The 16,936-nt window shown below is 37.0% G+C and overlaps 1 protein-coding gene across 5 annotated transcripts in view; it reads right to left on the bottom strand.

Annotated features, from left to right (window-relative positions):
- Positions 1–16,936, bottom strand: part of ANO3 (anoctamin 3) — a 451,605-nt gene that overhangs the window by 289,144 nt on the left and 145,525 nt on the right. Inside the window, exon 1 of one of the 5 annotated variants that reach the window (XM_014741888.3) lies at positions 7,616–7,893. The exons of the other annotated variants lie outside the window; for them this stretch is intronic. Coding sequence (XP_014597374.2) covers positions 7,616–7,661 — 46 coding nt within the window. The 5' untranslated portion in view covers positions 7,662–7,893. Of the gene's footprint in view, positions 1–7,615; positions 7,894–16,936 lie in introns of those variants that run through there. 5 annotated transcript variants of the gene reach the window in all.

Raw genomic sequence — 16,936 nt, 5'->3', positions numbered from 1 at the left:
ACAGTTGTTAGCCCAAGTGCCAATCTTAAAAAAAAAAAAAAAGATACCAGTAAGTGATGGAAACTGTGGTTTAAACCACATCTCGTGCATATATTTGCAAAGCAGCCACCCTCCCACCCCCAAATTGCTGTTAATAGTACTCCAAAGTCAAACATATATATAGAGAGAGAAAAATATATATACACAACTTTAGGAGTTAGTTTTGGAAGATGACTTTTGGTCAGCCTATTAACTTTGTAGAAACGTAATGATAAAAAATGTGTCATGACTATTTCAGTGCATTTGCAAAATACTTTCAGCAATGTACTTTCATGTCCACCCAATTTCACCCACAGAAAAGTCCTCTCCTGCAAGGCCAATTGCATCTCAGTCATACTGAAGATGTGAATACGGGGACTCATTGTTTGGTGAACCTGGATCCTGCAGCTGGCACCGGCTTCTTGCATGCCTGTTGGGTTGAAACCAATCAGAATTTAAAGTAATTGCCACTTTACAGTACAATTTAGGAGGAAGGGCAATAATAGAAGGGACAGCTGGGCTGGTTGTACAAATGCACTGCCAGGTTTAGGATACGATTTCACACTTCTGTAACCTGTGATGAACTGTAGAGTCGGAAAGGATCGTGAAGACTATTCTGTTTCCGTTTTACTAAGGCCACAGAAGGGACAGTGAACTATCCATGACCAAGCTTGGAAACTGTACAACTGTGCCTTGAACTCTGAAATTTTCGCAGAGGAGAGGGAGGGCAAGGGAACAAGCTGCAGACAGCTGTGGTGGAAATCAATGGGCGTTCGATGCCTTCCAGCTGCTTAAGTTCTTTGTCTTGCAGAGAACCTGCAGCAAGGAGGCTTCCCACTGGGAGGTGGGTCAGTTAGAAAGGTGGACTCGAGTCAGGGAGGGCTGTGTTCAAACCCCAGCTCTACCACTCATTAACAGTTAACTTGGCAATGGATGTAACATCTAAACCTCAATTCTCTCACCTTGAAAACAGGAAAAATAATACATGTAACCACTAACGCTTTAGTAAGTTTATGAAGGAATGCAGTGTGCTTTTCAGTTTGGGGACAGTGGGTGGTAGGAGCGGCCCCACAACATTAGCTGCTGCTGCTGCTTTGCTGTTGCCGTTATTATTATCCTTTATTACAGTCCTGAGAGGTAGGGATTACCACCCCAAAATTTTGGAAAAGAAACCTATGGCTCAGAAAATGTAACTACCCAAAGTTACAGAGCAGTGATGGGATTCAAGCACAGGGAACTTTGAGTCAATCCTCTTCTTATCAAGGTACAACTTCTTTACATTAATCCACAAATTTTACATTAATATTTTCTAAACATCTGCACAATTATAAAACTAAAATAATAAACAGAGGAAGGCAGAGTTTTTCTGTGCTTTTTTAAAGGTTTGGATTTCTTTTGATAAGTTGATTTATATAATCATCAACCCCCATTTTTTTTTCTTTTTTCTTTTTTGGTGAGGAAGATTGGGCCTGAGCTAACATCTGTTGCCAATATCCCTCTTTTTCTTTGAGGAAGATTGTCTCACTGAGCTAACATCTGTGCCAAAATTCCTCTTTTTGCATGTGGGATGCCACCATAGCATGGCTTGACAAGCAGTGTGTAGGTCCACACCCAGGATCCAAATCCATGAAGCTTGGTCTGCCAAATGGAGTGTGCAAACTTAACCACTATGCTACCCAGCTGGCCCCTCCCAATATTATTTTTTCAGTAACATCCACATGCAGAGTATAATGTTAAATCCTAGATTCAAATGAAAATGTCAGTTCTCTAGATTCCTCAAGAAATATGATGTTTTGGATAAACAAACTTCTAGATAGCTTTAAAACACTCACACTTTTCCATTATAGTTACTTTGGATGGAATTTCTTTTAAGCTTTATCACTTTTCTTTATTCCCAAGTACAGAAATGTATTTATCACATAATATACACTATTTTCACTAATTAAAAAGTCATCATTTCAGACATCAATGTTCTTACTTTGAAGTAACACATAATTCCTCAGAGCCATTGGAGGGATGCAGCATGTTTTTAAGAAATGGTCCCAGACACGTGTGTTTTCTTTTTGGATTGAAATATCTCCATATTCCTTTCATAGTTTGGTTTACCCTTACTTGAGAGATTATCCATGGGGAACTAGAGCTGTAAATATCTAGGAAATCCCCTGTGGAAGGAAAGAGAGGGAAGGGTGAATATTAAGGGCCAGAGCAGAAGACCCGAGGGCTCTCAGTGAGATCAGACACTTGGTCATTTCTGATGCTCCAGGTTGACATGTAGTACCAGCCTGAGAGAAGGGTAATTCCTGAAACTAAAATATCTCCCCGAACTTTTGTTTTCCTATATAGCTATATAGCTTGGAATTATTTTAACAAAAGACAATGCCTTCTCTCCTTCAGTCATAAATAAATAAATAGACAGTCAAAATACCAGGGAGAGTTATATATACACAATGGAATACTACTTAGCCATAAAAAAAGAGAAAATCGGCCCATTCGCAGCAACGTGGATGGACCTCGAGGGTATTATGTTAAGCGAAATAAGCCAGACAGAGAAAGACAAACTCTATATGACTCCACTCATAGGTGGAAGTTAATATATTGACAAGGAGACCTGATTGGTGGTTACCAGGGAAAGGGGGGGTGGGGGGAGGGCACAAAGGGGGAAGTGGTGTACCCACAACATGACTAACAATAATGTACAACTGAAATCTCACAAGGTTGTAATCTATCATAACATTAATAAAAAAAAAAAAATACCAGGGAGAGTTAACATACATGTAAATGCATTTCTGTCAATGCATAAATGGCTTCAGATTTTTTTCTGGTTTCACCAAGGTAAGAGTATAAGAAGGTTCTAGATCCTAAAGATATCAGTGCAAGGGGAAAAGGAGGCTTAAACAACGTATATCAGAGATTCTGAAACTAGGTATTTTCTCCAACACTGTTCCTTCTGTTAAGGGAGTGTTGCCAAGAGCCTTTACAGGTGGGCACCTGCAAGAGTGAAAAATTTATTTTGAAGAAAAGAGAATAAAAATGCTTTGCAGTCTGCAAATCCCCAGGTAAGTGTAAAGATTATTTTTATGAAACCACTTATTTGAGTGGGAAGTATCTGACTCTGTGAAATCATTAAAAACATTCTTTTCATGTTTCACCAAATGTCCTTTGGTTAAAGTATAGTGATGAATCACTCAGCTTTAGCTGACCCCATTAAGCCCAAGCCTTTAGGGACAGGCTGTGTTCGGTGTGACCTCAGGTTTCTCTGAAAGTCTTACTAGCTGTATTGGTAAATAGCCATCAGAAGCCAGAACTAACACTCTCCTTCTCTCACCCACTCTTGTATGACACATGAATCCATCCTAAACCAAGTGAAACAGAGCAAGGCAGGCTGGAAAACACAGTTGGACTATCACCAGAAATCCCTGCTAATCTGCCAACTAATGCATTCCCCCAACATGTGCGAAGGCAGAGGCAAACATGCACTCCCCATTGTCTGCAAGCATAGCAGACCCCAACGCACCCCTGGGACCTCAGAAACAGACAAACTGTGGAATGAGGATTCTCACTTTTTACCTTCTAATTTATTAAGCCTCTTAATAAAACAATCTAGAATTTAATGAAAGTGGAATAAAAATTCAAAAATACATATGGATTTCTTCTTCAGAAAACAAAATTTAACTGACATTGCCAAGAAACAAAATGTCAACATCGTCCCAGAAAAATGCCGAGTTGCCTATAATTCCCATGAAGGCTGTGTTTAGTAAACCTGTCAGACTTCCTACCTTACAAAGTTCTCTGAAGGAGGAGGTTGTTTCAGTAACAGCTTCAGGAGTGAAAGAGTTCTTGATGACAGCACTAAGCACAGGGCCTGGCATATAGTAAGAGCTTGGGTAAATATGGGTTGAATGGAGATTAAACAAACACAATTTCTTTCCAATGGAATTTTAAAATTATGAAATGAATTGAATATCTAAATTTACTCTACAGGAGTTTTGGGGAAGTTTTCCTGAGGGATGGGCAGATGAGTTGGGTAGTTTAGAATTGTAACTCAAGACTACTGTAAGGAATCATTAGATGGACTCCAGTCTAGAGTCCACTTTTCCTTCAGAAAATCCCAAAGTAACAAAATTGAGTAAGACAAAGGAAAATAAAGAGCAAAAAATTATATAAGGGCAACACTAAGGGTTTCTTTTACTTCTAAGGAGTCAACAAAAGATGGATGAGCCTGGGAACAATAATAATAACAACTACTATTATTATTATTCACCATATTTTTGAGCCCAAATTGTGTCCTAAAGTGCTAAGTACATTAAACTTTGCAATGTAGATTTTAGCTTCATTTCACAGAGGTGGTAACCGAGGCTTAGAGAGATTAAAGAATACAACTTGTAAATAGAATCTGTAGGATTAAAATCGAGGGCTGAAAATGAAGATCATAAATTAAATTAATGGCGAAATTTGGTTTCACATATAATATTTCATTTTACAGATAACTATTCTGGCATCTATACTGATTTGTTGAAAAACAGGGAGTAAACTCAGTGAAGGAATTTGGATCCAGGATTGATTAGTACGTAGTTCTCACATATATGGGAAAGTCTCCATGCTGGCTCAGAGTTTAAATATACAGTGCGTCTGTTTTTCACGTGATGGTGGAAATTTTTAGTCTTATAATAAGGGTGTTTTCTGGATATCTCAGGTTCTTTCTAGGTATAATAAAGTTGAAATCAAAATAGGAAAAACTATCTCACTTTATCAAAACAAAAATAATCCACATAAACTGGTTTACTCAGCTAAAGTACTTCCTACAAATGAACTAAAAGCAGGGTTTTCTTCTTTATCTGGTCCAGGAGGAAATCATCTCTACTTTCACATTGTCACCTGCCCCTCCCATAAAACAGACCAAGAGAGATAGAAAAGGCCATAGGTTTCAGGAGTTCAAGCTCTTCATTATTATATACGAAGCAAAATCCAAAGAAATTAAACACTTCACTCAAGGTTTTTAAGCTAGTTACAAAAATGAACTTAGAATTTAGGACTCAAGAGTTCCAATACAGAATTTTCTCCACTTCAGTGTGCTGTTTTCAAGTTAATATTATGGTGAAAAAGACCCCTAAAAGTTTTGTTTCATGTCTCCTGTGTCAGAGAGCATCTAGAATATTATTTTGCCTCTTCTTCTTTGAAAAATTAAAATAGCTAATCGTCAGTTTAGTATGTCTTCAAGGTTAAGAAGCAATTAACTGGATGCTGATCATCACTAATCATCAGGCAAATGCAAATCAAAACTACACTAAGATATTACCTTACCCCATTAGATTGGCAAAAATATCCAAAACCAAGAGTGACAAATGTTGGAGAGGTTGTGGAGAAAAAGTAACCCTCATACACTGTTGGTGGGAATGCAAACTGGTGCAGCCACTATGGAAAACAGTATGGAGATTTCTCAAAAAGTTAAAAATAGAAATACCTTATGACCCAGCCATCCCACTACTGGGTATCTATCCTAAGAACCTGAAATTAGCAATTCCAAGAGTCCCATGCACCCCTATGTTCATCGCAGCATTATTTACAATAGCCAAGACGTGGAACCAACCTAAGTGCCCAGCAACTGATGATTGGATAAAGAAGATATGGTATATATATACAATGGAATACTACTCAGCCATAAAAAAGGACAAAATCATCCCATTCACATCAACATGGATGGACCTTGAAGGTATTATGTTAAGTGAAATAAGCCAGACAGAGAAAGACAAACGCTATATGACTCCACTCATAGGTGGAAGTTAACACATAGACAAGGAGAACTGATCGGTGGTTACCAGGGAAAAGATGGGGGGGTTGGGGGGCGGGCACAAAGGGGGAAGTGGTGTTCCCACAACATGACTAACAATAATGTACAACTGAAATCTCACAAGGTTGTAATCTATCATAACCTTAATAAAAAAAAAAAGAAGCAATTAACTGGAAGTACTTTAATGGTGCTTCCTCTCCTATCCTTTCTTCTCTCCATATTTATCCTTCTGCTAAAGTCGCCTTTTGTGCCAAAAAGTGAAGGAAGACTTGAAAATAAATAGCTCATGATGTATCATAAAGGAAATGATATGAAGTGCCAGGACTTGCATAATTGTTTATCACTCACTTTGAGCAACTACAGTTGGTCCTGTAGTTGGCAATTATTTGCTTTTTAAAAACACAATATGTTATGTGGGGGCCACTTCAAGGTTCCAGGTCCCAGAAATAAGTCACTCATAACCGTGCAGCAGAGCAGGATATTAATTGTATGAAGCTGGTACAAAGTTCCTATAACTTTTGTCTTCATTCTGAAAGTTTGTCTGTGTTTAAAATAATGATTAAAGAGCACACAACTTCTTGAAGCAATTTAGTTTTCTTTGGAACATTTAGATTTGAAGTAGCACCGCATACTAGCTGAAATTTTTGTCCACCCTGACAGTCTCTCACTTCACTCCCAATTTCAACATATTTTTCAGAGAACCTAGAGAATTTGGACTTGAACAGAGTATGAAATTATGCAAGCTGAAGCTCACTCAGTCCAATATTCTGCCCACCACAGGAATCCCTACTAAATTATTCCTGGCGTGTCCATCCAGTTTTTGCTCAAAAACAAGTCAAAGATCTACACAGGAACAATTGTTGACAAAAAAAAAAAGAAAAGCATAACATCTGTGAGGGAAAAAGTAGGAATATTTAAGTAAATATTTACTTCACTTTGCATGAGCAAATTTACCATTCCAGAATTCACAAATCTTAGGTACCATAAGGTCAACTGTGGAACAATTACCATTATTAATTCATAAAACGGCAATTATATTTTTAATAAATGTTTTTGGATAAACTCCAGAAAACTGGGAATATGCCTAAAAATAAATGTGCTCTATAAAAAACTTTTAAACAAAATAAGGATCAAGGACCAAGGAGTGAGGATAACTTGGAAAAATTCTTGATTTGACTCTGAACATACAGACACATCACTGCATCCAGAGAATTGAAGGAGGCGAGAGAGAACACAAAGTCCCCAGAATAGGAATCTACCAACGACAACAAACACCTGAAACCCAGAACCAAGCAAGAACGAGAGCAAAATTAAGTTTTCCAAGAAAGTTTCAAAACCCCTTCAACAGGCCAACTTCCGGAACTCTAAAAATTCATTTGTCCTAGGATCGTGTAAAAGAGTCTCAAATACGATAGCCACTTATGTGAAGCTTATTAGCCGACTGAATCTCAGCCTGGGGTAAACATGGTCCAATACTCCTGTCTTCAAACCTCAGAGCGCTGTTGGGCTGGCAGAACCATTCCTACTGACTGGATTACTGCAATACATTGAAAGTCTTAGCAGAGAGCGACGTAAAATCACTCCCTGAAATGACGAATTCCGCTTCTCCCGGGGACCGTGCGGAGGCTCAGAAATCAGACTCATCCCGGATGCGAGTGAAGAGGCATTAAAAAAAAAAAAGGAACAATTTTTTTTAACTTCACAGAGTTCTCCACCTCTGCATCGCATTACCTGGAAAGGATGCTCCTACACAACTACAAGGGCATGCAGTGGGGACGTGACGCCAGGGGGACCAAGATTCCTACTGACCTTTTTGCTGTTTAAAGGACTGAATCGAGCCTGAATGGTGGACCATTTTCACTCTGTGCGACCCCGCTGGGTTAGGAAGCTGTCCAAGAGAGGGAGGCGAAGGAACAGTAACCAGACAACCAGAGGCAGCCGGACTCCTGCAATTCCAGAGCCTCCGCGAGAGCGCTGCAATCCGACACCTGCTTTAGCCGGCACTCGGCTGCCGGGGCTGGGCGCCTACCGTCGTCATGGCAACGTCGGAGGGCGGTCCAGCGTCCGGCTCCCCTTAGCGGCTACTCACGGAATAACCCGGCATCCCCGCAGCGTCCAGTGCCGCAGTGTGGGTGGGCGTTGCGCGGGGTTTGCAGGGCATGGGAGGGGAGGACTTTTCTTAACGACTATAAATAAATCCGAGCAAATCTCTAGGGCCACTAATAATTCCCTGTTTTTCAAGTTTTTCGGCTGGTTATTATATCCAGGCACAAGCATTGATTTCCTAAAAAGTTGGTCTGTAAATACTGGCATTTACAGAAGGGAAAAGTTGGTCTCTGCTCTGAGAGGAGCCCAATGGAAAATGCAGAGACGTTTTCATCTTTCCCTCTCAAATTTGAATATGGGACATATAGATAACCTCCACTTATCCAGTAGAACGGTTTTACACTTGAGTTCTTGTGCTTTTCAGCTGTTGAGACCTTGAATCATATATGATAGTGACACTGGACGTTTAGTATCTACTAAGTAACAGGTGTGGAAAAAACACTATCCATGATACTTAATTTAGTCGTCATAAAAGCCCTATGAATTAGATAGAATATTATTATTCTAATATTGTGAAAGTGACTGAGGCCCAGAACAAGTCTCAAGATCACGTAAACCAACACCTTACCCAAGAGAGAAAGGCACTCGATACCCAAAGGGGTGAAGCGACTTTCCAAAGGCTACACTGCAGTGGCCAACATAGGGTCAGGAGCCAACCCAACACATTTTTCAGTACAGTCTCTTTTCCTCTTACACTGCTGTCTAATTCAAACCTCTAAGTTCCTCCTGGAAGATGTCACATTTTGCTGAACAGACACAAAGCAAAAGAGTCTATAGTTTCCTGAGTTATGAAGGTTTGTGAGATCAACGCAAAATCAAGTGAAGCATCCAAACAGCAGCGGTTGGAAAAAAGAAAGATGCGGAGATTTCCAAATTTCCAAAACCTCAAATAGGCTGAGCTGCTGTCATATGCTCTTTGATTTTACTTGTGGCATGATACAAGGACAGTAAAGAGAACATAGCTTTGAGCAAGCAGATGTTTCAGTTATATATGACTGCATAGCAAATCACCCTGAAGCTAGAGGCTTAAAACTAACATTTATTCTCTCTCGTGGTTTTTTTACAGGTTGGCTAGGCTCAGCCTAGTGGTTCTGACTCAGAGTCTCTCTTGCGTTTCAGTGACTGGGCCTGAAGTCATCTGAAGCAAGAAGAGAGAAATTGGATTCCTCTCTCAGTGGGAGGTTTATCAAAGAATGTGCAGCCTTCTTTAAAGAAGGATAATGGTCTTTCCAGAAAGAAAATGTTGGGCATTCAATAAGAGTTCAGTATGCAGTCACTAAATACTGGGCTATGGAGAATGAACTCAGCGTGAGTTTATCTCGAACTGAAAATCTAGAACAAACCTAGAGCATAGCTCCACAAAGGCTCATTCTATGGATATTTTTTAGAAGAGGACACTGAAACCCAGAGCAATAAATGATAATTTCCCTAAGGGTGTTTTTTGTTTTGTTTTGTTCATTTGCAGTTAAAATTCTAATACAACTTAACCTACAGGTCATTCTGATACAACCCAACTCACAGGATTCTACTACAACGCAATTCTGAAAGGTGAGAATTAAATAATGTTTTTAAGGACTAGTTCATGGCAGGAAACAAATGTCAATAAATACTAAATTATATTACTATAATTATGACCCCTGAAGATCTGATTCTCTTTTTAAAACCCTTTTAAATCATCAGGATTAGAGTCAGAAATATTTTTGAAATGTGAGCATTAATTAAATTCATCATCAGGAGGAACAGTTGAGAGAATTACAAGCCTCTGGTTCTACTCCACATCTCCAGGCACAGGTAACAGCTTCTGTTTCCTAGAACCTCTTCTTTCTGCTGAAGTCTGATTTTCTCCAACCAACTCCCTGACCCACAGCTCAGCAGGAAGCAAGGATGTGTGTGCTGGAGCTAGAAATGAGTTACAAATTTGAACCTCATTCAAAATTTTTTTTTCCAAAAAGAAAGTAGTTTGTATTATTTCTAACATCATTTCATCCTAACCTCTGCAGTGCATCTATGATTAAATTATCTTGTCATAAAGTTGATTGCTTTTAATTAGAAACATTTCAGGCAGCACTGACAAATTAACTAGCAGGGGATTCAAAGAACGTCTTTGCTTGTTTTAAAATCTGTGTTTTAGGGAATGTTGCTAGAGGAACAGCTTTGTGAGGGACTGAGGAAATTTCAAGCACCATCTGCTTTACAGGAAAGGCAACACAAAGAGAAGGAGAAGCTCTGTGTGTGTGTGTGTGTGTGTGTGTGTGTGTGTGTAAAGAGAGAGTGTGTGTGTTTTGGAACTGGGGAGTACAGAAAGAGAGGTTTGAGCAAAGACCTTCCTGAAAACTAAATGTTCCTATGATCTGATAATAGGAAATATTTTGATAGTAACATCTCTATTGTAGAAAGTTTAGTAATGAATATAAAATAGCCTCAAGGCTAAACTGATTGTTGCTTTGGTTTTTCTTACTATTTTTGGCTTCAAACTTCTTTCTTCAAATTTTAATGATGAGAAAATAATTATATAATTTTCAGAGAGGGGGTATGATCAAAATCATATGTAGTATGACATTGACTATGTTTGGCAAGATAGAAAAAAAAAGACAGGAAAGAAACATACAAATTTTCCAGAATAATTAATTTTTCAAGTGAGGATTAAGGTTTTTATACTTCCTTGTTTTTGTCATTGTCATGCTTTCTACAAATGATCTATATTGATTTTTATATTTATTGTATACATATATCTTTAAACTCCCTCCATATTTGTCGTTCACCAATTTTTCTGTCTTTTTCAGTCTTGGACCCTGTTTATTTTCTTCCTTGCTGAAGATTCTGCTGCATTCTCCTCCCCACAGCTCACCACCTGTCTCGTGTCCTAGGTAAGTAATTACTTTATCAGGCTCCACGCTAACTTTCGCCTCGCAGAGAGGTAAGGAGCTCTGCTGTTTACATCACCGGGAGGCTTTTTATTCTTTTGCATCCTGAAAGAGGACCACTCAGCTCAGTCAATGACAGGTTTCTCTGTATTGTGCTCTATTGTAGGAACTGTCCTTGCCTCTTTGGGTCTTCAACTACTGACTTAATTGAAATTGAAATTGCCAATTCTGCTCCTCATTGCCTAAATGGAAACAGAGATAGAGATAAAAATTCTCTTTGAGTTATTCCCTTTCTAGAACCCAGTCATTTAAGGTATTGATGGGCAAAATGAAATAGCCAAGTCATGTTGATAATGGATTTATCTGCAGAGTAGGAAGAGAGAAGAAGAGAGAGATCTCCTTGCAAGACATTATTAGAGGGAGACTGGTCCCCTTGAGAGCAGATTGAGTGTAGAATGTCTGCTTCTTCAGAGACTGGTATAGTTCTTGTCACACAAGCTTTAATAAATGCTTACTAATGAATAAGTAAAGAAACCAATGCAATTAAAAATTTAAAATGACTTCAAGAAAAGTGCTTGTTTAGTGCCCTGGGTAGTTGTCATCTTCCTTATGCAAAGCCAAGGGAAATTATATTAAAATAGTTTGTGTATTTTATATCTATATTTATATTTAATATATTCAGTATTTTCTTGTTTCTAGTTGCTATCCATACTTTGTTAAAGACATAAGCAAGCTCTTCAAAAAACCATATGCTGTGATAAATGGAAGGGTGGAGTGCAACTTAACAGTTATTTCCCAAAAAGCCTATGATTCTTGGCCACATGTGACAGTATAAGCACAGAATTAAGGAGGTTAGTCTTGCTGATATTCAGACTATATGCTCAGAGAAGCATTCAGAAGTGACATTCCTGATGGATATAAGTGACTAAGAGAAAGCAGTGGAGGAAAATCTGGAGCCTCTACCTTCTCTGAATCCAGCACACAGTATTTTGAAGAGACAGGAACACAAAATGATTTGCTTAAGAAGACAGCATCAAAAGAAAGCAGATGTGTGGGACAAAGTAGGAGATGATAAATTTAACACAGTTTGTATGTTATGTCTCTGCTGAAAAACTTACAATTACTTCTTCAAATTGCCTCAAAAATCAAGTCCACGTTCATTGGTCTACCATTCAAGGAGCTCCATGATCTGCTCTCAGCACTTTGCAATCTTGTTTCTAAGACTCTCTTTTAGAAACTCTTTTGATCCTATAGGCCTCTCTTCTTCCTCATAGGCCTCTCTGCTTGTGCTGCTGCTGTGTCCTCCACTTGAAATGCTCATCTTACTTAGAACTCCTATCCTACCCGTAAGTTTTCTCAACCCCTACCCATCCTTCGAGGCCCCAGAGCAATGCATTTCCAGGACGAAATTTTCCTTTATCCACATCCACCCAGTATAGAGCCAGTTAGATGTGAATTTAACCTCCTGTAATTCTGATAGAATATGACTAACATATTTCATGGCATTTTTACATGTTTCTACTATGCAATATATATATAAGCTTTCAAAAGTAGGCACATAATTTTCTCCTAGCTCAGAAGAAATGCTTTAAGGAAGACCGTGTTGATTCATTTTTTATCTCTTACATTGCCTAAAAGATGGTCTAGCACATAAAATATTATCAAATTCACATTTGCTGAATAAACGGTTTTCCACGTTGCTCAGCTACTATTTATTATTTGTGAAAATAGTCTAATATAACACATTCAAATATAAACCCAGTATATTGATTATATATAAACCCATTAAATATAAACCCAGTATATTAATTATATATTAATTAAATATAAACCCAGTGTATTAATTGCCTTTCAAGATTGCCTTACATTGCTTTGTGATCTTATTTATTCCAGTCTATTAATTTCATAAAGACTGTTTTTCCTGTGTTGTTTTGAAAGTCTAAGAATGTAATAATTGTTGATTTATTTTTATGTCTGCTCATCTTCATAAGTTCTTCAACTGATACTCTGGCCAGAGTGACCACTCTACCACATTTTGGTGAATTTCTATACTTTTGAGCAAAGCTGATGCTCAGCTGGTGTTCTGGCTGTGGTGGTACTAGTTGTTTATGGCTGGTTCTCATCTGGTAGCTTGATGCCTCTGTCTGACTGGTCTAGACCTGTGCTATATTGTTTGTTTGGGTGTTTGTCAATGGGAAGGTGGAGATGAAGGCAGCTTTTGTAATTACCTATTTATTTGTCAGAGATAATGTATGCTTGACCCCTGAGAAGCTAGAGTGACTGGTTGTGAATACGCTGTTGTCTCTGTTTGAACATAAACAGTTCACCTGAAGCAAGGAATGTGTCTACTGGCTAGTCATTTTTTAAAAAGATATTAAAAATGTAATGCTAAGCAATACTTTAAAAAGATAGTGTGCATGAATATTTCTTTACTGGAAAAAAGGTTCCTGATACATTGTTTATTAATAAAAGCAGACTATGAAAGAATATTGCAGTGTCAGGTAATTTTTTGCAAAAATTATGTATGTATAGATATATCTATAATGATAAAACTCAAAATATGGCTAAATTTACATGGAGAAGATATGAGTGAACTGAATTTTTTTTCCCTTTTCTTACTGATATTTTAACCGTATCCTCCATTCATTCCTAAAGTGAGCTTATGTTCTGGGTTGCTTTTTTTACAGTGCAATTATTAATAGCCTCAAACTTTAAAAAGTGTTCTGTTTTGAACAGTAAGTTATGCAGTCCCCTTAACCATCAAATATGTATTACTTATGTTAGAAAAATATATGTAAAAAAGAAATACAAAATAAGTATTTAAAAATAGTCTGGATAGAAAACATCATTATGCCATTTTAATCTAGTTAGAGGAAAGATTGGAAATTGAAAAAAAATCAGCACTTGGCCATGGAGGCCCCCTTGTTAAACTATGAAAGAAATGTGGAAGGAGGGCATTGCTTTGAGACTCTAGAGTCTCACACATCTCCTGGTGTCTAAACTGGCTTGCTGGCTTACAGTGTGAAAATCACTTTGCTTCTTGGCCCAAGGTGTCTCATCTCTAATAAGGTTGATAGATTAGATGCTCCCTAAGGTCTGTTCTGCCTCTAATAATCTGATTCATGTCTGCCAGAAGAGAATTGCATGTGCTCTGACTTGGGAAATACAATATTTATGGTTCATTTGACCAGGGTTATTCCTCTTCCCCTCTGAAGAAAAGTAGTGGAAATGGTACAGAAAATCTTCGTTGATTCAAATCTAAAATTGGAAGCTTTGTGGGAATCTGAATTTAAGGGGTCTCTGAAATCAAACATTTTAATATGATGGAGAGACAGAGTTTTCCAAAAAAGAAGTTACAGGATGAAAAGAGCATTGAATTAATTATTTAGCTAATGAGATACCATTGAATTTACTTAGAAAATAAATATTGGTGACATGAAACCATTTATGTATCAATAATCAATGTGTCAATTATAGCTTTTGTATTCATTAAAGTAAATCTAAAGAAGCTATGTTAGCATCACTGAAAAGTTGATCACATTATGCCTCCTTGAAAAATATTCAGTAAATCACACTTTATATCAAATGAACCTCTTCCTCCCTTCCTATAATTCCTGTAAGTAATAGGAGAAAGCTAGATATGTTCTTTTTAGTACATTTAACAAATATATATTGGAATCTATGTGCCGAATTCAGCCAGGATATATATTTTTAGTTTTTGCATGTTTTATACCAGAAAAAAAAGAGTACATCTTTGTAATTACTTTAAGAATAGATAGCAAATGGTTATATAAGCCCTAAATGTTTGAAGTGCCAAGTCTTCCAAGTTTGTGGTGTTTTATTGTAAAACAAAGGTTGAACTTTTGGAAAAAATTTTATGGCTTTACATTTACACAATAAAAACAAGGATTTTCCTACGTTCTTTTCAAGAAAGTTTACATGTTTACTCTAGTGAATATATTTTCCAATCCCTAAATTAGTTTTTGTCACCTGAAGATCAGTAAAATATTGATGAAGGAAAACAGAAAAGAGACTGACATCAGAATTTTTAATCTGCAATGCTAGAAACTAAAATAGCTTCTTCAGAGTGAGGATAAAAATGACTTCATCCTGGAATCACGTACCTAGACAAGACATAATGTATTCTCAAGTATAGGAAGACATTTGAGGATTTTCAATAATTTGATAAAGATATAACTTACATAATCTGTTTGATTAAACAATTAAGGAAAGACTCTACTAAAAAAGAAGATGAATCAGAAGAGAGACTACAAGATAAGAGGAAAATATAGTAGTACCAAAGTTAATCTATTTATTTAATTAAATTCAAGTGGATAATAATACACTTTAGAGATAATTGACATAAGAGCTATAAAAATACTGAAAATAAAGGACATGCTATAAAATAAATTCAAATTAGTTATCAGTTCTCTCAACAAATCCAGGTAGTTGGGAGTAGGGGAAGTAAAAATGTTTCAGATATCTAATAAGGGAGAGGAGAATGAGAGAGGAAAAGTAGAAAGTGAAAACAGTCCTAAGACCCTCTTTTATTGGAGAGGGGATCAAACAAGAGGTAAGTAGAAGTATGTATCTTAATAGACAAAATAATTTGGTTTAAAGCATCTGATTATGCAAGCAAGGAAAATGAAAGTAATATTTAATGAATGAGAAAAGAACAGTAAATTGTCCAAGCAGAAAACAAATGAAATACATTGCACCTTAATGTATATTAGCCGGTATTCCAAAAATAAACAGACTCATTTTTTTCCATTTAAAGACAGTGACTTATATTGGATTAAAATCAAGATACGTACTTTGTAAGAAATAAAAATATTTAAGGCAAAGCAATAAAGTGGTGGTCAAAGTAATTCCAGGTAAATGAAAATAAAAAAGAAAGCAAGTCTAGCAATACTAATATCACTCAAGACAGAATTTCATACTCGAAGGACTAAAATGTTAAATATGCACAGTATGTAAAGACAAAGGTTTAATTTATAATAAGATATAACAGTCATACATTTTTAAGTACCAAACCATCAGCATTTAATACAAAAGCAAAACTATTAGACAATCAAGAAATTAATAAAATTGCAACTGTAATGGAAGACAATATATTCTTCTCTAAAAATTTAAACAATATATTTGACCAAAGTAAACAAATACCTCAATGACATACTAACAATAAACACACTTCGTTTAACAGACATTATCTTTGTATTTTGTGGCTATTCATAAAAATTGCTCAAGTGCTTTGTCACATCTGCTTAACTTCACTAAACTACAACTGTGTTTTCCAGAATTGCCTTCTCTGTATGGTTCCAGGTTAAAGTGGATCAAAAGAGAAATTCGTGCAAGATTAGGCTAGCTGAGAGGAAGTAGTAGCCACTACACTCTGGAGGTCACTGAGTTTACAAGTGATGAGAGAATGACACAGAGGTGCAGACAGATTCTAGTTAACTCTTGTTCTTCCTGGGACCATGTCCTGCTCATTTTTCACCACAGAAATGCCATGCCAGCATCAGTTACAAAGGCAATAGCCTTTCCATAGGCTGATCCAACAGTGTTCCACCATGATCCCACTCAAGATTCCCTGACACAGTCTAATTTGTCTGCCACCTCCGTGCTTCAGAAGGGCTGCTTAGCAACTTTTCTCTTATCTCTCAATATCCCTTTTTGGACCATTATTCTCTAAAAATTCCTACAGTAGGGTATGTTGTTATTCCTATAATAAATTCCTGTTGCATAATACGTAAAGTATCTCTTATGCTATTTCCCTGAATGAACCCTGATTGATGAAAAGAACAAAAAAGAAGGAAAAGAAAAGCAAAACAGAAAAAATAAAAGAAAAAAATGTAGAGTATTCACAGACCACATTCTCAAATTCTAATCTAAAAAAGTCATAAATAATTTAAAATGGGAAAAATATTTTCTCTGGTAATCAAGGAAATACAAGTTAAAATAACAAGGCATATTTTCAAGCTTTTCACTTTAGCAGGAAGGGAAAGCAGCCTTGATACCTCTTTTTATAGCGGATGTTGGGAAAAGCCTTCTTTCAGACATTGCTTTGGAATTGTGAAGCGTTAGAGCCTACTTTAACCAATAATCCACCTTCTAGAAGTCTATCCCATACAAACAAAGCAGCCATAAATTATGACCCATA

Source organism: Equus caballus, chromosome 7 (assembly GCF_041296265.1).
Source record: "Equus caballus isolate H_3958 breed thoroughbred chromosome 7, TB-T2T, whole genome shotgun sequence".
Lineage (NCBI taxonomy): Eukaryota > Metazoa > Chordata > Mammalia > Perissodactyla > Equidae > Equus > Equus caballus.
The sequence above is the reverse complement of the archived record's forward strand: the minus strand, read 5'-3'. Positions and strand labels throughout refer to the sequence as shown.